Here is a 23,224-nt window from a genome sequence, read left to right as displayed (position 1 = left end):
CTTTTCTTCCTTTTGGTTTTGGCGATATGGACACCCCCGGACAGGTTCCCCAGAGCTTCTGCTCCTGGTTGCCGGTAACCTGCTGAAGACCCTGTTCGGGCTCCATTTGAGGTGCTGTTCAAGGCACGAACCCCACTCTGACACGAACAAGAGCCAGAGCAGAAATACCATTTATTCAAACTGCCTAGGTTTAAATACCACGCCTGAACATGTCACGTGACCCTCTAACCAATGACAATCAAATATTGTCTGAGAACCCGGGAGACCACAACTCCCATGGTTCATTGCTACATTCTTCCTGCCACACTTCCCTTCTTCTGCCCCACCCCCAACAGCTTTGCCAGCTCTTCCTGGCCAGAGGAAGGCTTAACCAAAGAGCTCGAATCACATAACATCCTGCCTTGGAAGGGACCCACAAGGGTCGCCCAGTCCAACTCCTGGCCCTGTGCAGGACAGCACAGCCATCCCACCGTGTGCCTGAGAGCGTTGTCCAAACGCTCCTTGAGCTCTGGCAGCCTTGGGGCCGTGACCACTGCCCTGGGCAGCCCGTTCCAGTGCCCGACCACCCTCCGGGGAAAGCACCAGGGCAGTTGAAGTCTCCACGAGAAGCAGGGACTGTGACCTGGAGGCTGCTTCAAGCTGCCTGTAGAGGTCTCCTCCCCATCTTGCTCCTGCTCAGGAGGCCTGGAGCAAACCCCCACAGCAGTGTGCCCATTCCCAGCCTGCCCGCCCTTTGATCCTGACCCATCAACTCCTGAGTGGCTCGCCATCCCCCCCAAGACAGAGGTCGAGACCTTCCGAGTGTCACCTCCCTGAGATCTACGGATGTCGTCTTCCTGGGCTCCTGCGAGGCCCCGCATGTGGTTGCCAGCGCATTCTTCCCTCTCCCTTATGGGCCCTGTCCAATGCAGCCCCAGGGCAGCCCGGAGGAGCCCTGTCTGGGGCTGCGCTGGGGTGACCGGGGACACGGTGGGCTCACTGGGAGCAGCCTTCCAAAGCCCCAGAGCGGCAGGATGGTGCCCAGGCTCTGCTCAGGGCTACTTTGGGCGTGGGGCCGTCTGCGCGAGTCCTGCACGGGACCCATGTGTCCTGGCTGCCACGCCAAAGGGCTGCTTCCCCAGGCGAAGGGGACAGGGGAGTGACCCTGCGTGAGAGCCTGCACCTCTGGCAGTGACTCAGGCCCGGGGTGCCCTTTGGGTGCCCTTGGTGCCCTTTGGGCCTTGCTGGATCTGCTTGCTGCCATTTGCTGGGGCCACCCTGCACTCCCTCCCCATTGCAGGCAGACACAGGCAGGTGTTGGAATAAAATCTTTTCTTCCGTAACCAGAAGAAAACTGTTAACTATATCTATGGAACGGCGGAGGGGGTCAGACAGAAATGCACACAAATCAGCAGGATTGGCAAAAATGTCCGCTTTATTAGAGGACAGACAGCTCATATGCTGCCTGCGACACACAGACATGTGGTTCTTCCCCAGGTTACATTGGATACATAAGGCAAACATACTGTGGTGTACAGTACTAATTGGATATCAGCAGGTGTCCATAAGCCTTGTTTTCCTGCCAGAACAACTCCTCCTTCACCTTGGCACAAGGCCTGCGCCATAGAAGTGGCGCAGTATTTTTTACTCTCTGCACCCAGCCATGCCAAGGGGAAGGTCTCAGAAATGCAACTGAAATTGTTCACACAATTTCTGTCCACCGACATCTACGTCTACATCTATCTCTACATCTTCCCTACATCTCTATCTACATCTTCCCCACATAAACACCCTCCCTCCCTCCCGCTGGGATAGATCCCCAAACGATCTATCCCTCCAACTGGCATAGATCCCCAAACGATCTATGCCTCAACCTGGGATAGGTCCCCAAACGACCTATCCCTCAAACAGGGATAGGTCCCCAAACGACCTATCCCTTTAACAGGCCTAAGCCAATCTTCCTGCCCCAGCCCCGGCTGCGGGAGCCTTGATCTTGATGGCAGGCCCTGGCTCAGAGCCCCCCTTCCTCTTCGCCCCGCGCCTTTCCAGCTTGGTGTCTCCGCGGTCCGTGGGCGCGGGGACGCTGCTGCCACCATCCTGGCTGGTCCCTGCAGCCCCCGGGGAGGAAGCCAAGTGCCCCTGAGTCCCCTGCGGCAGGACCTTCCCACTCAGCAGAGCGCGGCTGGTTGGAGTCACCCCAGGCTCCCTGGTGGCTTGGAGCTGGGGTGCGGCTGAGTGGCTGGCGGTGGTGTGCCTGGGCGGGGAGGTGTCCTCCTCCATGGCGACATCGCTGGCCAGCGAGAGGTCGCAGCCTCGGGGGGCGTCCTCCTCCATGGGGACGTCGCTGGCCAGCGAGAGGTCGCAGCCGCGGGCGGTGTCCTCCTCCATGGGGACGTCGGTGGCCAGTGAGAGGTCGCAGCCGCGGGGGGCGTCCTCCTCCATGGAGACGTCACTGGCCAGGCTGATGTTAAGTGCCGGGGTGACGTCCACATCCATGGGGGTGCTCCCGTCTGGGGGGCTGCCACTGCCCAGGGGTGTCCCGGAGGGGTTGGCTGAGCTGGCAGGGCTGCGCTGGCTGTGCCGCGCTGCTGGGACCGGGGCCACTGCTCTCCCCTGATGGTGGTAGGGCTGCAGTTGACCCTGGGGGGCACGTTGGTCTGCCCCAGCCAGGGGCTTCCCACTGCCCTGGGGCCCCCCCCGGGCAGTGTTGGATGGAACAGCAACGCCAGGGCTGCTTGCCAGTGGGGCTGGTGGAGGCAGGTTGGCTGAGCCTGTGAGAAAGAGCAAAGCCTGGAAGTCACATCCCGAGCTGGGGCCGTCAGGCGCTTGGAGGACTGAGGAGGAGGAGGAGGAGGAGGGCGAGGTGCAGGGGAGGAAGGGCTGTGAATGTCCCCACCGTGCACTGCGGGGCTTTCGGGGTCAGGCTCTGTCCTCACCTTTGGTGCCGGAGCTTTGGGGGGAGCGGAAGAGCTGCACGAGCCGGGTCAGGGCTGATCTCCAGCTCACAGAGCGGCGCCACAGAGCTGACAGGGCCATGGTCAGTCACGCTCGGTGGCCAGTCGCTTCTGTTGACTGGACACAGGTCTGGATGCTCCTCTTGGAGCGTCTCCAGGGATGGAATGTTGGGCCTCCCATTGTGCCATAGAGACAGCAGTAATGCTGGGGCTTCCCTGAGGTGCTGTTCAAGGCACGAACCCCACTCTGACACGAACAAGTGCCAGAGCAGAATTACCGTTTATTCAAACGCTCCTTGAGCTCTGGCAGCCTTGGGGCCGTGACCACTGCCCTGGGCAGCCCGTTCCAGTGCCCGACCACCCTCCGGCGAAAGCACCAGGGCAGTTGAAGTCTCCACGAGAAGCAGGGACTGTGACCTGGAGGCTGCTTCAAGCTGCCTGTAGAGGTCTCCTCCCCATCTTGCTCCTGCTCAGGAGGCCTGGAGCAAACCCCCACAGCAGTGTGCCCATTCCCAGCCTGCCCGCCCTTTGATCCTGACCCATCAACTCCTGAGTGGCTCGCCATCCCCCCCAAGACAGAGGTCGAGACCTTCCGAGTGTCACCTCCCCGAGATCTACGGATGTCGTCTCCCTGGGCTCCTGTGAGGCCCCGCATGTGGTTGCCAGCGCATTCTTCCCTCTCCCTTATGGGCCCTGTCCAATGCAGCCCCAGGGCAGCCCGGAGGAGCCCTGTCTGGGGCTGCGCTGGGGTGACCGGGGACACGGTGGGCTCACTGGGAGCAGCCTTCCAAAGCCCCAGAGCGGCAGGATGGTGCCCAGGCTCTGCTCAGGGCTGCTTTGGGCGTGGGGCCGTCTGCGCGAGTCCTGCACGGGACCCATGTGTCCTGGCTGCCACGCCAAAGGGCTGCTTCCCCAGGCGAAGGGGACAGGGGAGTGACCCTGCGTGAGAGCCTGCACCTCTGGCAGTGACTCAGGCCCGGGGTGCCCTTTGGGTGCCCTTGGTGCCCTTTGGGCCTTGCTGGATTTGCTTGCTGCCATTTGCTGGGGCCACCCTGCACTCCCTCCCCATTGCAGGCAGACACAGGCAGGTGTTGGAATAAAATCTTTTCTTCCGTAACCAGAAGAAAACTGTTAACTATATCTACGGAACGGCGGAGGGGGTCAGACAGAAATGCACACAAATCAACAGGATTGGCAAAAATGTCCGCTTTATTAGAGGACAGACAGCTCATATGCTGCCTGCGACACACAGACATGTGGTTCTTCCCCAGGTTACATTGGATACATAAGGCAAACATACTGTGGTGTACAGTACTAATTGGATATCAGCAGGTGTCCATAAGCCTTGTTTTCCTGCCAGAACAACTCCTCCTTCACCTTGGCACAAGGCCTGCGCCATAGAAGTGGCGCAGTATTTTTTACTCTCTGCACCCAGCCATGCCAAGGGGAAGGTCTCAGAAATGCAACTGAAATTGTTCACACAATTTCTGTCCACCGACATCTACGTCTACATCTATCTCTACATCTTCCCTACATCTCTATCTACATCTTCCCCACATAAACACCCTCCCTCCCTCCCGCTGGGATAGATCCCCAAACGATCTATCCCTCCAACTGGCATAGATCCCCAAACGATCTATGCCTCAACCTGGGATAGGTCCCCAAACGACCTATCCCTCAAACAGGGATAGGTCCCCAAACGACCTATCCCTTTAACAGGCCTAAGCCAATCTTCCTGCCCCAGCCCCGGCTGCGGGAGCCTTGATCTTGATGGCAGGCCCTGGCTCAGAGCCCCCCTTCCTCTTCGCCCCGCGCCTTTCCAGCTTGGTGTCTCCGCGGTCCGTGGGCGCGGGGACGCTGCTGCCACCATCCTGGCTGGTCCCTGCAGCCCCCGGGGAGGAAGCCAAGTGCCCCTGAGTCCCCTGCGGCAGGACCTTCCCACTCAGCAGAGCGCGGCTGGTTGGAGTCACCCCAGGCTCCCTGGTGGCTTGGAGCTGGGGTGCGGCTGAGGGGCTGGCGGTGGTGTGCCTGGGCGGGGAGGTGTCCTCCTCCATGGCGACATCGCTGGCCAGCGAGAGGTCGCAGCCTCGGGGGGCGTCCTCCTCCATGGGGACGTCGCTGGCCAGCGAGAGGTCGCAGCCGCGGGCGGTGTCCTCCTCCATGGGGACGTCGGTGGCCAGTGAGAGGTCGCAGCCGCGGGGGGCGTCCTCCTCCATGGAGACGTCACTGGCCAGGCTGATGTTAAGTGCCGGGGTGACGTCCACATCCATGGGGGTGCTCCCGTCTGGGGGGCTGCCACTGCCCAGGGGTGTCCCGGAGGGGTTGGCTGAGCTGGCAGGGCTGCGCTGGCTGTGCCGCGCTGCTGGGACCGGGGCCACTGCTCTCCCCTGATGGTGGTAGGGCTGCAGTTGACCCTGGGGGGCACGTTGGTCTGCCCCAGCCAGGGGCTTCCCACTGCCCTGGGGCCCCCCCCGGGCAGTGTTGGATGGAACAGCAACGCCAGGGCTGCTTGCCAGTGGGGCTGGTGGAGGCAGGTTGGCTGAGCCTGTGAGAAAGAGCAAAGCCTGGAAGTCACATCCCGAGCTGGGGCCGTCAGGCGCTTGGAGGACTGAGGAGGAGGAGGAGGAGGAGGGCGAGGTGCAGGGGAGGAAGGGCTGTGAATGTCCCCACCGTGCACTGCGGGGCTTTCGGGGTCAGGCTCTGTCCTCACCTTTGGTGCCGGAGCTTTGGGGGGAGCGGAAGAGCTGCACGAGCCGGGTCAGGGCTGATCTCCAGCTCACAGAGCGGCGCCACAGAGCTGACAGGGCCATGGTCAGTCACGCTCGGTGGCCGGTCGCTTCTGTTGACTGGACACAGGTCTGGATGCTCCTCTTGGAGCGTCTCCAGGGATGGAATGTTGGGCCTCCCATTGTGCCATAGAGACAGCAGTAATGCTGGGGCTTCCCTGAGGTGCTGTTCAAGGCACGAACCCCACTCTGACACGAACAAGTGCCAGAGCAGAATTACCGTTTATTCAAACTGCCCAGGTTTAAATACCACACCTGAACATGTCACGTGACCCTCTAACCAATGACAATCAAATATTGTCTGAGAACCCGGGAGACCACAACTCCCATGGTTCATTGCTACATTCTTCCTGCCACATCTCCCTCCTCTTTTTATTAACAAGTTGAGAAACACTATGTTTTTAACATTCTTATTAGAACCAATCTTATTTCAACTAATTATAAAAAACAGGGCCTATCGTCACAAGGCCTTTATTGAACTGTTGACAACTTTATTGGTTCGTGCAATATTCAAGCAATCTCAAATTACCCAGGGTTTGTAGGTGTGGATAACCTTTTATCTGAGGGTGACTTTGTGTAATGGCATCATCTTTATTTAAAAGGGAAATGTGTTGGGTTGTAGATGTTGTGTCTGAGGTGGTGTTGTCTGAAGTAGTGTTTAAGATGTCTTGCTATAAAGTGTACTTGCTTTCACACACATATACATGCTTCCACTCAACTTTCTCATTCATACTCCGGTGGCCACCGTTTCATTCTCTCCTTACAATGCACTCTTAAACCCTTTATTGTGTTTGACTCATGGAGTTTTGGTTCTGTATTGGTTACTGTTTATGTGTTTCTTTTGGTTCTGCCTTGGTTACTGTTTATATGTTTCTTTTGGTTCTGTTGTATCATTTACTGCTTCTTTGTGATTATCCCTGTTTTAAGGAAATGTTAATGTAGATTTACACACATAGGGAACAGACCCATATCTCTTTTCCCCTTTTTTTTTTTTTTTTTTTTCTCCCCACTGTGTGATGTGTTTACTATTGTTGGTCGTGTTTCTTCTAATCCAAATCCTTCACTTATTTCTTCTGGTGGTTGCTCCTGTTGTGGTGGAGGGCTAATATAAGGCCTGACACATCTAGAAGGGACCCATTGTAATTTGGTACCCTTGGATACACAGGCATATCCCCTTCCCCATGTTATGAGATCTACTGGTCCTGACCATTGCCCAGATATTAGATCTTTGATCATAACTGGTGGTTTGGAAGATGAAAGTATTTGAGTTTTATCTTGGCGTTCATACTTGCTATGGTCTGTATCATCACAGTTTAAGAAATTTAGAACATATGACGCTTTCCGTAAGCGTTCCTGGGGGCTATATACCGACTCCCCTCTTTTTTGTCTTTGAAGCATTTCTTTTAGTGTACGGTGAGCTCTTTCTACAATCGCTTGTCCTGTGGGTGAATGCGGTATACCTATGGAATGGAGTATTCCCCAATCTGTGAGAAATGTTTTGATTTTTTCAGAACAATAAGCAGGGCCATTGTCGGTTTTTATGGTTTTTGGAATTCCTAGGATTGCGAAACAACTGAGCCAGTGTCTGATAACGTCTTTGGCTTTTTCTCCCGTGTGTGCTGTTGCATTAATGTATCTGGAATACATGTCTACTGTAACATGGACATATTTTAGTTTACCGAATTCAGCTATATGTGTAAGGTCTGTCTGCCAGATTTCATTGGCTGTTATGCCCCTGGGATTAACCCCTTCCTTAGCTGGCATGGGGGTAATTCGCTGGCAGTCAGAGCATGACATAATTATGTCTCTGGTCTGGTTTATTGTAATTTGGAATTGTCTCTTTAATGAACGTGCATTTTGGTGGAAGAACTGGTGTGAGACTTTAGCCTGTTCCAGAATTTTGGGAACTGTAGTTGCCATAGCAGTTGCATCAGCTTTTTGATTGCCCTCTGCTATGGGTCCTGGAAGTTCTGTGTGTGACCGAGTGTGCATTATGTAAAAATCAAATTTTCTGTGGTTGATAAGAAACCATATGGTACGAATTTCTGTAAATAAGTGAGGATTAGTGACATCTCGAAGGAAGGAGGCTTCGAGACGTGAGACCAACCCTGCTGCATAGTGAGAATCTGTGACAACATTCATAGGTTGATCATGGAACAATTCAAATGCCATGCGGATAGCTGCTAGTTCTAAAACCTGTACAGAACCTTGGTCCAAGGTTTGTACCTTATTGTCCCATTGTCCTGTGGCAGGGTTCTTCCATGTCACGATGGCTTTTTTCGATCGTCCAGATGCATCAGTGAAGACTGTGACTCCATTTACTGGTCGTAGTTTGCAGCGACGCGTGGCCATCAGGGGTAGATTTCCTATTTCCGCCCAGAGTTTATGTTTCGGGAAGTGAATGGAAATATTACCGTGGAAGTCCGCTAATGCAGTCTGAAACCCAGCGTCCTCTGCAAGAAGCCAGTCTAAGTTGTCTTTTGTGGCTGGAATGTAGATCGTCTCAGGATCCCTTCCATCCATCTCCTGCAGATGTCCTCTACCTTTCATAATGAGCTTAGCAAGCATGTCATTAACGGTCCAAACAGTCTTAGGTGGAGAGTGGGGAAGAAATAACCATTCTAGAATTCTCAAAGGGTCAGATTCTGCCTGATCCCATTGGAAAAGGACAGCAAAAGGTTGGAACTTGCTGGATATGATGGCGAGGCGAATGTGCAGGTCAGGGGGTTGTCGTCTGCTTTGCCTGTTTTCGACAGCTTGGGAGCATACTTCCAGAGCTTGTTTTGCTTCTGGGGTTAGGGATCGAATAGATGTGAGAGTTGGGTCGCCTTTAAGTAGCTCGAAGAGGGGGTGCAATTCCTCTGTTGTGATGCCCAAGACAGGCCTCAGCCAGTTAATGGCTCCTAAAAGCCCTTGCAAATCATTCAGGGTCATAGTGTCCGTTACTTTGAAAGTCACTGGTTGTGGCATGATTTCCTGTTGAGTGATCCTCCATCCGAGGTAGGTCCAAGGTTGGGTGCGTTGAATTTTTTCTGGGGCAAGCTGCAGACCTGCTTTTTGGATGGCGTCAGTTAAGGCAGTCAAGGTGGATTGTAGTTCAGTCCCGTGTTTTGCTGCTATCAGGATGTTTGATATTCCTGTCTTTGCCTCCCATTCTAATTGTTCAATTTGGGTATAGGTCAATTTATGCATGTTTGTGTTTTGAGTAGATCTAGAGGTGTGTATTGCTGTATGTTGCAACTTTGTGGAGCATCTTTGGGCTTGTGTTGTATGAAGGTTTTGTTTGTTTTGCTTTCTCAAGGCTCTTGCAGTGACTGTGTATAAAGAGTTATGTGTTTCTGCAGTTGAAATTGTAACTGGTTGTTTGTTTGCTACTTGTTTAAGTTTGGCTTTCCATGTTGTGTATGGCATATTGTCTAACAGCATTTTAAAATAGTGAGAAGTAAATACTTGATTTGGGGCCCCTCTTATTATTATTCTTACCCTCTGTAACACAAAAGAACTTTTTATAATAGCAGATCATCTGTCAATTAGTAAAGTTGTCCTTCTGTGACTTAGAAAATTAAACATGGTAGTTGATAGCTGTATGTCTGCTGTGTTTTGCAATGCTACCTCTAGGTTGTTGGTTCTGTCAGGAGGTGGATGGTGTTGTCCCAGCTGAAATTCTCGCAGTAGAAAAACCAACCACTGTCATTGCCAGCAACGCCGTCAGTACACGTGCTGTCCACTTCAACGTTGGTAGCTTTGACTTTGCTGATGGTCTGGGCTTGGGTAGGCAGATGTTCTGTGTGCTTTCCCAGTCTACATCTTCTTCCTCGAGCTGAAGTAGTAGCTGTAGCCATGTTTGCTGTTCTTCCTCTTTTGCAGGATTCAAAACTGCTTGTCCTTTTTCTGGTTCTCTTGTCTCACTGAATTCAGTTTGCCACAGCTCAGCTAAGCTTTCTAGGGAGTCAATATCTCTTCTTCCTCCTCCATCAGGCCATCTTCGGCATAGAAGCTGTTCTGAGGCTGGTGAGGGCTGTGGGTTGGTTTCTGGGTAGGAGAGCCACAGTGATGCTTTAACTGTTGTGCATTTGTTGTGAGTTGGTTGAACTGGTGGTGACGGAAGAGGCACTTTCACTTCCGCCTCACGGCCGGAGTAAGCTTGCTGCATCCATGTTGCTGCGTGGTTGTTCTGCAGCGGTCTCATGGCCGCTGCGCAGCCAAAGGGTGTTAGTGGAGCGCCCTGGCTAAAGGGAGCTAGCAGATTCTCTTCTGTGTCCTCTATAGACTCGCTGTCTATTTGTCCGTCACAGTCATCCTCCCCCCTTCCCGGCGAAATGCCTGAACCTGGGGGTGGCGGCTTCACTTCCGGCACACGGCAGGGGCAACATGGCGGTGCCTCCGGTGCCACTCTCCTTCAAGGGGGTGCCAGTGCCCAGCCTGCCCGGGCCCTTTGCTGTGCCCTGCCAGCAGCAGCCTCCCCGTGCTGTGCCCAGGCTGCTCCTTTCAGCTGCGGGCACAGACAGGGCCCAGCTGTGCCTGCTGCTGTCCCATCCTGCGCTCAGCACGAGGGACGGGGCAGCCCAAAGAGAAGCCCTGTTGCTGGAGGGAGCCCAGGCCCTCAGGCACAGGGGATCTCCCAGGGCCTGTGCCAGCCAGGGGCCTTGTGCTGGGCTGTCACAGGCCAGGGCAGGGGCAGCTGGAGAGCCCCTGGCCCAGCCCTGAGTCACGGGCTGAGCCATCAACTCCTGCAGAGAGAAGGGACCTCACAGGCCCTTCCCCAGCTTGAGGGCAGAAATGTTCCTCACAGGAACTGCTGTGTTTATCCTGCTGCATTTGACAGCTGCACTTCTGCCTCTCTCTCACTTGGGCCTTCAAAGAGCTCTCCACGGAAAAGCTTCATTGAGTCCCAGAATACCAGAGGCTGGCAGAGCCCCCTGAGCAGCCCTGCCCTGGCTGTGGCTGGGCTGCAGTTCCCTTTGCCCAGAGCAGCCCCTGTCCTGCTGGGTTGGTGCTCGTGGCTGCAGCGCTGTTGGTCCCAGCCCAAGGTTTTGGCTGTCCCTGGGCAGTGCTGGCCCCGCAGGAAGCGTCTCTGCAACCACCCCCACCCAATGGGCTCTGCTGGGCAAGTGTTTCACAGGGGACATGGCTGGGACGGCTGGGCTGGACTGACCCAAGGGATATTCCATTCCATGGGATGGCATGATCAGCAATAAACTGAGAGAAAGGAAGGCAGAAAGGAAGGTGGGCAGGGGGCAGACGTGGATGTCCTTCATTAATACATTTGTCTTCCAAAGAAACCTCTCCATGGACTGAATTCTTGCCTCCCAGGGGTTTTCTTGGTTTCTGCATGTGGCCTTTGCTTTTTGCTTTCCTCTCTCCAGTTAATCTCCCTTTCTGTTGACCAAGGATTTCTTCACCTGCTTTTCTCCTGTTGTCTGACTGAGGAGGGGAAGGGAGAGAGCAACTTGGCTGTCCCTGGATGGCCAGACAGGTTTAACCACAGTCACCTTGCCCAAAGCTTCTCTTCTAGGCACCCCCAGAAATGTCAGGTGTCCACACCTGAGCTTGGTTATGCCCTGCTCACCCCCTCCCCCAGGGCGGTCAAGTGCAGAACCCACGTGGATCTCTGCAGTGACAGGGGGATGCCAGGAATTATCAGGGTTGGAGGTTGAAGGGAGTTGAACAGGGGACAATTGGGAAAAGCCCCCCATGGGGACTGGCCCAGAGCATGCGCAGTCCCTCAGCACCTTCCCGGCCACAGCTCCTCATTGGCTGCCCGTCCGCTCGGGGTCCCATTGGCTGGCTATTGGCTACACTTGGCTCCATCGCACTCTCCCATTGGCTGGCCCTTCGCGCCACCACGCAGCTTCCCCATTGGCTGCCTCTGGGCAGCTCCCCATTGGCTGCTCCCCGGCAACAGGGCTGCTCTCTTAGCAACAGCACCGACCCTTCAACCTGCACTTTAATTCAACTGGGCCAGTTCCAGGGCAACTCCACATCCTCCCCATCCACCGCAGCTTCACATTTTCCCTTAGCAATAGCAGTGGAACATTGGCCCAACAGCAACTTCACCTTTTCCCTTAGCAGAGTTCCAAAGCCTTGGTGCCACAGCCGGGCTGCTGCAGGAGCCGAGCTCCTTGCAAAAGCTCCAGGAGGCACCCATCAAGCCAGCAGAGGCAGGCAGAGGAGCAAACAAGAGAAAAACTTGTTACAATCAAAAAATGGGAGAAGGTGTACCAGGCGGATCTCGCTTGGAGACCGGGGAACCAGCCAAGGGACACTCGGGGCCCATCTCGGTGCCAGGAGACCTTTGCTTGGATCCTGGTGAACGGGCCAGGAGGCATCCAGGGGTCCCACGGTGAGGGGATTTAAGGCCGTGCCCGGGGACTGTGGGGAGCTGTTGCAGGACTGCTGCGGGAGCTGCTGCCACCCCCTTCCCCTGCGGGTTGGGTTCGTTCCTCGGAGGCTACAAGGCGACCAGGGCAGAAGCCCAGCAGAGATCTACCAGCTTGCAAGGCAGCGGCACTTCCTGGTGCTGCTAACTCCTGTCCTGTGCTTTTAACAGTTCCCCTTAGCTTGTCCCACTGCCCTATCTCCCTTCTTTCTCTCTGCTCTTTTGTGTTCCAAAACAAAGTGGAATTCTCGTTTTGGGATCCAGCATCTGGCCTCGTTTGTGCCTTAACCTGGCTTATGGGAGTGTTTTAGAACCTGGTTCCCCTCTGCATCGAAGCGGATCGGAACAGCTGGGGTCCCCAAATGGAGAAGGAGGGGGGTGGGACCCACAAAACTGAGAGAAAGGGGGAGGTAGGACTCCCAGATTTAGTGGGAGCAACTGGGGCAGCTGGAGTTTGGGGGTCTGATGGGAAAGGGCTGGGAGAGGGGGGAAAAGGGACGAGCTTTGCATCGTCAAAGTGAGTGAGAAGGGGCTGAGACCTTGAACTGAGCAGGGGGGGGGAGGGGGCCACCCCCAAACCGAGCTGTGGGGGGAGTAGAGGATTGCAGGGAGGGTGGGAAACAGGTGGGACAGTGAGGGAAAGGGTGAGAAAGGGCATAGGGGGTCCCATGGGGGTCCTGTAGCAGGATGCTCTGCCTGGAACGGGGTAAAACAACTCCAACAAGGCCCTGTTTGCAAAACCCCCGGCAGGAAATGAAGAAGGGGAGTCACGCTGCTTTTGGGTTGAATAATGCTGAAACCAGCCTGACTCCTCAATTCCAAAGGGAAACATCCTGAGAGAGAGGGGAAGATGTGGCAGAGCTGGGAAAATCCCCGGGCAAAGGAACAAAGGTGACACCCCTGAGAACTTCTCCAAGGCTGCTGGGCTGGCACAGCCTGGACACACCTGACTGACAGTCCAGCACTTTATACGAGAAAAGCCCCACATTTTAAGGACAGGGTCTTGTGACGTGTCCCATCAGACCCCCAGGGATGGACAGGGACTCCCCCAGTGTGGATCCAACCCCCCTGAGCTCCAGGGAATCCCTCCAAGCCTCATGTGATGGGGGACACAAAGGGACCCCTCGACCTTCTGTCCCACCTCCCTCTTCCCCCCTCTCCCTCCTCTTTCCCAACGTCCCCCCAATCTCCAGACCCTCCGTGCTCAACCGGGGGCTCCCAACCCCTCCCACTTAGGCTGGGGGTCGCAACCCCCCTCACACTCAGTTTTGGGGATCCCACCCCTTTTCCCTTCTCTCCCACCTCTTTCTGATCATCCCGTCAAACCACAGCTTCCCCGTGCTCTGCTCTGGGGGTCCCACCCCCTCAACCGCTCAGCTGAAGGGGTCTCACCCCCTTTTCCCACCTTTTCTCCCCTTTCCCCTCCCTTTTCCTTGTCACCCCCTGTTGCCGGTGGCAGTGGAAGGCTTAGACAAAGTTCATTAAAGAAGTCCTGCCCTTGAGTCCCGAGGTGCAGAAAGGACTCCCTGGCTTTCTAAACTCCTGCTCAGAGAGGAGCCTGGGGGCAGCTGGATCCAATCTCAGCCCCGGATTATGCCAAGGGTTGGAATTTAAGGAATTACAGAGCTGTGATTGAACCACTTTTGTCCTGCAGGTTTTAATGATGGAAAATCAGATATACTGATATAAAATGAACTATTCATTATCACAGATGAACAGACAAAAGATTTTAATCAGAATTATTTACTACACAATCTAAACACTAAAACTACCAGTAGTACAGGATAAGTACAACATAATTGAAGGAATTATACTAAAGCTGGCAAAAAATGAATAACTATTAAGTTGACATTTGATGTAACTCCCCCAGACCAAGGCTCCTGGGGAGATCTCTTTTGCTCACCCTCGAGGACTGACCTTGAGGGGGGTTCCCCAGCCAAGGGGGGAATCTCCAACCATACACCCCAAGAAGGGTTATGTTGGAAGAACCTGCCCCTGGGAAAGGGGACTGGAACTTTACAGTATAAAGTGATGGACTGACAGCCCTTGGACTCCAGGGGTTGCCTCACCATCAGGATGTTAATTCAGGGTTGAACCCAGACTGGTTCCAACATCTCCTGGCCTGGCCTGGGCCCCTCTCAGCCCAGCACTGATACATTTGCAAATAGGGCATTGTCTTGGTCCCATTCCAGGGGGGAATGTCCTGCCACAGTGTCCCAGTGTGCCTGTAATTCCATCAGGCCCTGCAGTGTCACAATGGTCCCTTGATTCCACAACTTCCCAAATGTTTCCAGGTTCCTTTGGTTCCATGAGGCCCCCATGTCACAAAGGCCCCTGGATTCCAGGAGTTTCCACAGTGTCTCAGGGTCCCTTTTTTCCAGGAGGCCCTGCAGGCTCCCAATTGTCCCTTGATTGCAGGAGGTTCCCAAATGTCTCAGGGTTCTTTGGTTCCAGGAGGCCCTGCAGTGTCACCTTGGCCCCTTCATTCCATGCAGGCCCAGGCAGAGGAACCCCAGCACGGAGCCCCCGACCCCCGTCAGCATCTTGGGGGGCGGCGTCCGACGGCAGCTCGGGGTGGGGGGGCAGCTGGGGGCAACTGGGATATACTGGGAGAGACCAGGAGTGACTGGGATCATCCTGGGACTGACTGGGATCATCCTGGGACTGACTGGGCCCTGTGGAACACCCTGAAAGTTCTGGAGGGGCTGTTTTAAGTGAGCTCTGGAAAACTGTCCTGGCTGTGCAGGGCAGGAAATGCTGATGTTCTGCAGGCCCCCAGCTCTGCTCTCTGGCTCCTGGTTTCCCTCGTGCTGGGCAGTTGGAGCCCAGGCAGGGGCAGCCCTACAGGAGGTTGTGGTGCTGCAGGGCCCAGGGGCTGCACCCCGAGGAGCTCCTGCCCCAGGGGCTCAGGGACCTGGCAGTCTGTGCTGCTGGGGGCAGGATCGTGCCCCGCGTCCCGGGAGCATCGCCCCCCGCATCCCGCAGGTGACCGGGGAGGGGGAGCTCGCCCCAAATATCTTGAGGGGGATGTTTGGGTCTTGCAGGACCCCAAAGCTGAGCCGCAAATGCCCCTTGGGGGGATATTGGGGATCCCCGGGAGGTGTTTTTTGGGGGTCCCGGGGTGGGTTCCTGGCACAGCCCCGACGATGAGCAGGGGGATGTTGGGTCCTCGGAGCCACGTGGCGATCGCCGGATACCGGCGGGGAGTGGGGGGGACACGGGACAAACCCACCGGCTTTGGGGACCCCTGGGACAGGCGGGGGTTGGAATCTGAAACGGGGGCCCGGAGAGGGGGATCTCCCGGCAGTCTGGAGAGGAGGGGGGAGCAGCGAGGGCTGTAGGGGGAGCCGGGACCCCCGGCAGCCTGGAGAGAGGGCTGGACACCTTGGGATCGCCAGCACCCCGAAGGCGAGAGTCAGGGGAGAAGGGACCCTGGGACCCTGAAACCCCCCGACCACCCTAAAAGGGACCCCGGAGAGGGGAGCCCCCGGGACCCCCGGGACCCCCAGCAGCCCAGAGAAGGGGGATCCCCAGAATGGCAAAGTGAGGAGCCCATAAAGGAAGGACCCCTGGGATTCCCGGGATCTCCGGCAGCCCAGAGAGGGCGGGAACCCTGGAGAGGGGGTTCCCCAATACATGTGAGACCTCCAGCAGCCCACACAGCAGGGACCCCAGAACCCCAAAGTGGATGGACCAGCGAGGGGGAACTCCACTGCTGAGAGGGTTGTTTTGGGCTGAATCTTGGTGGTTTGGAGGTGATTCCTGGTGATTCCAGGTGACTTCTAGAGACGGAGCTGGGCAGGAGGGTGTCAGAGACTGGAATAGTTAAGGATTTCTGCATTCTAAGAGACTTCTGCAGGCTTTTGACTTTCTGATGGGCAACTGGGCCCATCCTCCCTCCTCCAGTGCAGAAGATGTCAAGCCCCGAAAAGAAAAGGTGGGAAGAGACCACGAACTCCGCGCCAAAAAGGGAGACAGCACCCTATGGAAACAACTCCCCGCCTTGGGGGAGCTGCAAAGGATATAGATACTGACTGGTGACTTTGGGGGTTTTGACGGGGTTTTTCTTCTTCTTCTCCCTCACCGCCTGCGGATCAAGACGTCGCTGGATCCAGTGGGTGGTGATTATACCACTCTCACCTTTCCTTTTTTTTCTCTTGCTCTCCCTTACTCTTACCCTGTCTTTCTCTCCCCTATGCATTTGTTTTCCTCCTCCCCCGAAAGGTTATGACAGCACCCAAAATGTTAACATCCCTATTGATACAAAATTGTGAAAATAAATCTTGTCAATATATGTTTTCAGACACCGATTATTTAGTGTCGTTTTGCTTTAATCCACCCCAAAGGAATTATTGATAAAACCTGGGTTACCCCCCCTCTTTTCCTGAGGTGGGTTGTAACAGAGGGACCGCCAACCCAATGCACCCACACCTTGTTTTCCCTCCTAAACCAGGAAAAATTCATCCCTTTGGGAAGTCTGTCTCTAAACTCCATGGCATGAGCCTGTAAGTCTGATATATGTGTATTAGTTTGAGTTACTCTGGGCAGAAGGGAATGAGTTTATATAGAATAATTCCTTCCCAAAGCTTGGCCAGATGGAGGAGGAGGCTGCGAGGAAGAGGAAGATGCCCCAGGACCCCCAGGCAGGTGAGGAGGAAGTCAGTGCCCCTTTGCCCTGTCTTGTCCTGTATCTCCCAGCTGAGCATCGCCCCCGGCTGCAGGACAACCCCGCTGCCGCCACCGTCCTGCCGGGGCCGGAGTTGGGGGGATGTCCTTGGCCTTCCCTCTGGGCCGGAGGCAAATCCCCTCCCTGTCCTTCTTCCCTCCTGCCCCAGGTCCCGAGCTGAGGACGGAGAGCCCGGAGGACAAATCCCCCCGGCAGAGCCTGGTGGGAGAGGCAGTTTTGAAGGGCTCCACGGCGCAGGAAGGCAGCGGGGAGGGAAAGCCACGAAGGTACCCCAGGAGGAGGGTCTCCAAAGGCAGCCCAGAGTGCTCTGAGGAGGAAAGACCCACCCTGCGCCAGGAAGGCGACGAGGGCTTGAGCCAGAGCCCTGACCTGGATGTCCATGAGCAGCCTCACACCAGGAAAAAGCCCTCCAAGTGCTTGGACTGTTGGAAGAGCTTCAGCCAGAGCTCCCACCTGATCTGCCACCAGCGCACCCACACTGGGGAACAGCCCTACATGTGTGGGGAATGTGGGAAGAGCTTCATCTGCAGCTCCAACCTGATCTGCCACCAGCGCACCCACACTGGAGAACGGCCCTACAAGTGCTTGGAATGCAAGAAGAGGTTTCAGACCAGCGGGAATCTCCTCCTGCATGAAAGGACACACACAGGGGAGAGGCCCTTCCTCTGCACCCACTGTGGGAAGGGCTTCATCCAGAACTCCCACCTCGTCAGGCACCGGCACATCCACAGCGGGGAGAGGCCCTACAAGTGTGGGGAGTGTGGGAAGAGCTTCAGCCAGAGCTCTGCCTTGACCTCACACCAACGGACCCACCAGTAAGGGAAGCCCTAAAGGTGCCTTGACTGTGGGAAGAGCTTTGTCTGCTGCTCCAACTCCATCACCCACTGGAGGAGTGATGTCTTCCCACATTGGGAAGACACCTGGCTGGTGGTCTCCACATCCTCCTGGTTCCCCTCAGGCACCTGGGTGAACACAGTGGGAGAAACATCCATGGGGTCACAAACTGACCTGGGAAATTCAGTGGGAAGAGCTGATTTGTTGAATTTAAAACAAAGACATTCAACAAAGACATCTAAAGCCCCACCATTTTACTGGCATTTGGGGTCATTTGGAGATCCAGGGGAATATTTGGGAGGATTTGGAGTTTCTGGTGGGATGTGGGGGAGATTACCCCAAAAATGGGGGTTCCCAGGCCGGGCAAACAGGGCCACATTGTCGTAGTTGTGCCAGCAGTTCATGTCCCCTGATCCTGTCTGTTCTCCAGGAACTCCCCTTGGCTGTTCCAGGGCCTGGCCTGGGTCTCCCCACACGGGGTGTCCCCCTCAGGTGCCCAAATCTCTGCTGAAGTGCCTGAGCTGCTCCCAGTTGGAGATGTACCCGGGCAGGAACCTCTCCCGGTCGGGGCCGTTCACTCGGCTTTTCCCAGGACCTGGAACAGCCCTGGGTGTGCAGGGACACAGGTCAGGGGGTGCCCCCCCAGCAGCCCTCAGCCCCCCCAGCAGGTTGGGAGCTCAGGGGGCCACCCCGGAGCCCCCTTTCCCACCCCCCTCTGCCCCACAGCTGCTGCAGCACCAGTTACTGGGTGGGGGAGTCCCCCCATCAGCCCCCCAGGGACGGACAGGGGGGTTGGGCACCTGTGGGCAATCGTCACCAGAGCAAGCACACAAAGGGTTACAGATGCAGTGGACATTCCCAGGGCGGATCTGCCCCCTCCCAGAGCCCCAGGGAACCGCTCCAGGGCTCAAGTGATGGGGGGCAGGGGAGACCCATGTGGGAACCCCCTGCCCTCTGTCCCCCTGCCCACTGTCCAACACCCCTTTTCTCCCCTCTCTCACCCCTTTCCCACCATCCCCACCGTCCCCAGCTCCCCCCCAGCTCGGTTTGGGGGTGTTTCTTCCCCCTGCCCTGCTCGGTTTCACAGTCTCAGCCCCCTCCTCGCTCACTTTGAAGGTCCCAGCCCCCCTTTTCTCCCGTTCTCCCCCCTTTTTCCCATTGTCCCCTGAAAGGCAGCTGTTAAATATTGGGTGCTGAAAAAGCTGCTCCATCGTGTCCATTCCAAATTAAGCCTGCATTTATTAGGAGGGACTGGCATCCAAACGGCAGCAAGAAGGGTCTTCTAATTCTCTTCTGCTTAATCCTCTCTGCAGCCGCTGATTTTCCCTCAAACCAGGCGGGAAAACAGGACCAGCCCTGGTGTGGTCGGGGAGCAGCGCTGACCCCAAAGGGCTGCATTTCCCCTGCCGATCGTCCTGCTCTGCCCTCCCCCGGGGCTGGCTCTGCCTGGCGCTGGCCGGACGTGCCGGGGCTCCTCACTGAGCAAAGCCCTTGCCAAAGTTGAGGGGCAAGTGCCGAGCCCGGCTGGCCTGGGAGGAAGCGACAGCAGCGCGGGCCGAGCGGGCGGGATGGGGTCCGAGCAGCGGCGGGAAGTTGCAAACTTGGCAGCCAAGAAGTTGAACTAAAGTGAAGCAGCTCCAAAAGGCCGTGGTCTTGGCGTGGGGGCGGGAGGAAGGGGAGCTCCGTGACTGCGGCCGGGGCTGGTTGGGAGCGGAGCGGCCGGGGCTGCCCCCGGGGCTCGCGGGGGCCAACGGGGAACGGACAAACGGACCAACGGACCAACGGCCCCTGCGCTTCGGCAGCAGCAGCGGCAGCAGCAGCGACTGTAGTGACGCGCTCTCGCTCTGACTCTTGTTCGGGCTCTCCTTGCTCGAGCTCTTCGTCCTCCTCTCCCTCTCCCGGTGTCCCGCTGTCCCAGTGTCCCTGTGCCGGTGTCCCATTGCCGGTGTCCCTGTGCCAGTGTCCCACTCCCGCTGTCCCTGTCCCGTTCCCGGTCCCCCCTCCCCTTGCCGGCCCGGGCCATGGCCCCGGCCGTTCCCCTGTGCCGGGCGGGGCCGCCCCGTCCCCGGCCCTGGGCGGCCCGGCGCGGTCTCGCCCTCGCCCGGCTCCCGGCGCGCCGGTTGTGGCGCTGCTGGGCGCTCCTGTGGGGCTGGCTGTGGGACGGGCTCGGCCTCGCCGCCCCTTGGCTCCGCCTGGCTCGAGCCCGGCGCCTGCCGGGGCCGGCGGGGGCCGCGGGCGCCGCGGCCGCTGCCGCCTCCTCGGCGGCTTCCCCGGCCAGAGCTCCGCCGCTCGCCAGCCCGGCCGCCGGCAGCGAGCCGCCGCTGCCCGCTGCGGCTGGGGAAGCCCGGCCCGGGCCGCTTGAGGGGCGCTCGGGGGCCGTGCCGGGCCCCGGCCCCAACGCTGACGGCCACGTCTCGCCCGCACCGAAGGCCAAGGAGCCGCTGCACGAGCGCTACCGGCTGCATTCGCTGCTGGGCAGCGGCGGCTTCGGCCGCGTCTACGCGGGGTCCTGCCTGGCGGACGGAGCCCCGGTGAGTGCAGCAGGAGGAGGAGGAGGAGGAGGAGGAGGAGGAGGGCGGGACGGGCGGCGAGCTCAACCCGCCCTTCCCCTTGGCTTGCAGGTGGCCATCAAAGCCGTGTCCCGGGATGGCATCCGGCGCTGGGGCGAGCTGGTGAGCGAGCGGGGCCAGCGGCAGAAAGCGGGGCGGGACGGGCGGGGACGAGTCGAGGCCCGGCAGGGTGGAAGCCACCGGGACACCTGGAGGGAGAGTGGCCGTGGGCTCGGTGGGGGACGGGGAGCATCCAGGGCTGGCCGAGGGGGAGCAGGCAGACAGGCACGGCATCAGCCCCACTGACGACCCCGTGGTCCCCCCGCAGCCTGACGGCACCCGGGCCCCCCTGGAGATCGTGCTGCTGGACAAGGTGTCCAATGGCTTTCGTGGTGTCATCCAGCTCCTGGAGTGGTTCGAGCTCCCCAACGGGTTCCTGTTGGTGATGGAGCATCCGGAGCCGTCTCAGGACCTCTCTCGCTTACTGAGGGCGTGGGGGTTCCTGCCGGAGGAGATGGCGTGGGGGCTGTTCCGCCAGGTGCTGCAGGCCGTGCGGCACTGCACCAGCTGCGGCGTCCTGCACCGGGACATCAAGCCCCAGAACATCCTCCTCCACCTGGCCACCGGCGAGGCCAAGCTCCTCGACTTTGGATGTGGCACCTTCCTTAAGGACACGGTCTACACCCAGTTTGCAGGTGAGCCCACAGCCGGGGGATGCTCCTGGTGCCGGGCATCGCATGGCCATGCCCGGGTGTGGCAGTGGAGATTGCCCCTTTGGCTGAGGGGGAACAGGATTAGTTCTTCAGCCAAGTTGCTTTTGGATGGGGCTGGGGGTTACTGTGAGACAGGCCCCGGCCTTGCCGACAGCCTGTGCCACCCACCCTGTCCCGGGCTGGGTCTGGGGCAGGGGGGAGCCAGCCTGACCAAAACCCCCGTGAGGGTAGCAGAGAAGGGGGTCAGAACTGTGCACCAGCTGGCTTGGTGTGCAGGCGAGGAAGGGCTTGGGCTGCTCCGCTCGCCTTGTTTGCCTTGGCTTATGATGAATTGTTGGGGGCAGTGCAGTGGGGCGGGGAGAAGGCACGGCTTTTCCCCACCACTGGGTGGGTTTTTCCCTTGCATGAAATGGTTGGGCCTTGCCAGGGCTTCCGCTGCCCTCTTGGACACCAGCGGCTTCTTCTCCAACCCAGAGTTTGTAACCAAGAGTCAGGGGCCGGCGAGAAGGCAGTGGGTCACAGCGTGTGCCACTGGGGCAGGCCCCACATTGCCAGGGCTGCTGGGGTGAGGCTCTGGGAGCAGGCAGCATCCACCTGCTGAACTGCGTCTGTATTCCGTAGGAACACTGTCATACAGCCCGCCAGAGTGGATCTACCTCAAGCGCTACCACGGCGAGGAGGCGACCATCTGGTCCCTGGGCATCCTGCTCTACCAGATGGTCTGCGGGAAGCACCCTTTCCGCAAAGGCCCCAACACCATCTGGGCCCAGCTCCCGTTCCCAGCACGGGTCTCTCCAGGTGGATACCAATCTTTGTGGCACGGGGGGAATAACGGTGTTGGGAGAGGGCAGCGGGCTCACGAGGATGCCGCTCTTGAAGCTGTTTGTGTCCCATGGGTGGCTGGAGGAGGTGGCCTGTGTCCTGCCATCCTGCTCTCCTCCAAAAGGGAGAATCGATGGAGAAGTTTGGGCACAGCTCTGAGCACAGCCAGCACAGCCTGGGCACGTGGACAGTGGGACAGAGGGGACAGGATCCTTCTCCAACTGACCGGCCATTTTCCCCCCAGGCTGCCAGCACCTTATCAGGTGGTGTTTGTCCATCCGCCCCTCGGACAGGCCAGCACTGGAAGACCTGTTGTGCCATCCTTGGGTGCAGGACATTCCCCTGCCCTAGAAGACGGGAGAGATCCACGTGCTCCCTTTGATCCAGGGGCCTGGCAGGTAACACCTCCACACATCTCTTGGCAATAAGAACCAAAGGAAACCAGACTTTTTTGTCAGCCTGTAGCACTGGGGGGGGGTCATCCCACGGGAACACGCCCCTCTTTGTGCTGGAGCTGGGCTGCAGACCCGGTCTCCCAAGTGCTGGTGGCCACCATCCAACCTGGTTTTGCTCGTCCCGCTTCACAGACAGCTGGGCCCTCGGCAGAACGCTGACAGCCTGGTCTGGCCCCCAGGGAAGGAGAAGGGGCCTCTGCAGAAGCTGTGCCGGGTGGGCCTGCTGCTGGAGACATCGAGGACGACGTCAGGGATGACAAGCTCTCAGCTGACCTGGACGCCGGCGAGCTGAAGAGGATGGACTTTGATTCTGGCCCCTTCCTCCAAGCCGTGCTCCACACACCGTTTGCAGATGAGTCCACACCCAGGGGGTGCTCCCGGACACGGGCATTGCTCAGCCTGGCTGGGCACCGAAGGTTCCCCCTTTGCTGATGGGGAACCTGAGGAATTCTTCAGCCGGCTGCCAAGCTGCTTCTTGGCAGGAGGGCGGGCGGGTGCTCTGGGCTGGGTGTGAAATGGGAGCCCGGCTCTGCCCCCAGCCTCTGCCACTGCCCCTTTGCTGGGCGGGGCTGGGGCAGGGGCAGCCAGCCTGCCAAAAACAAACCCCCGTGGGGGGAGCAAAGGCGGGGCTGCAGAACACCAGCTGCTTTGGGCTGCAGGCCAGGAAAGGCTTGGGCTGCCTTGGCTTAGGAGCCTTTCTTTGGGCCAGTGCAGCAGGGCAGGGAGAAGGCCTGGGTTTTCCTCAGCTGGAGGAGGGGGGGTTTTCCTTTGGCCTGCAGGGCTTGGGCCTTCCTCAGAACCCTGACAGAAGGTTAACATTTTACCTTTTTTTCTTGTTTCCACTTTTGGTTTGTAATCTCTGTTCATGAATTTGTTGTTTGTTTTCCAGGGAAGAGTTGGAGCTGGTGCCCAGTCCGGGTTGGGAAGGGCTGGGACCATCCCTGGAGAGGATCTGACGTCCCCTCTGAGAAGGCTGAGGACATCCTTTGGGACACGCTCTTCTTGCGGCAGCAGATCTTGGGAGGTAGATGCTCATCTTGCCCATCTTGTCAGCAGCAGTGGGATA

At 57.7% G+C, this 23,224-nt stretch overlaps 1 protein-coding gene across 1 annotated transcript; it reads left to right on the top strand.

The window, feature by feature from the left end:
• The first annotated feature begins 19,640 nt into the window (after window positions 1–19,640).
• On the top strand, window positions 19,641–23,213 carry LOC135404890 (serine/threonine-protein kinase pim-3-like). Its single transcript, XM_064639617.1, has 4 exons — window positions 19,641–20,291; window positions 20,497–20,863; window positions 21,503–22,101; window positions 22,291–23,213. The coding sequence occupies exons 1-4, from the start codon at window positions 19,641–19,643 to the stop codon at window positions 22,315–22,317; spliced, it is 1,644 nt and encodes a 547-aa protein (XP_064495687.1). The 3' UTR covers window positions 22,318–23,213.
• The last annotated feature ends 11 nt before the right edge of the window (window positions 23,214–23,224 follow it).

This window comes from Pseudopipra pipra, chromosome W (assembly GCF_036250125.1).
Source record: "Pseudopipra pipra isolate bDixPip1 chromosome W, bDixPip1.hap1, whole genome shotgun sequence".
In the NCBI taxonomy this organism is placed as follows: domain Eukaryota; kingdom Metazoa; phylum Chordata; class Aves; order Passeriformes; family Pipridae; genus Pseudopipra; species Pseudopipra pipra.
Note: the sequence above shows the minus strand (reverse complement) of the source record. Positions and strands in the feature narration are given on the sequence as shown.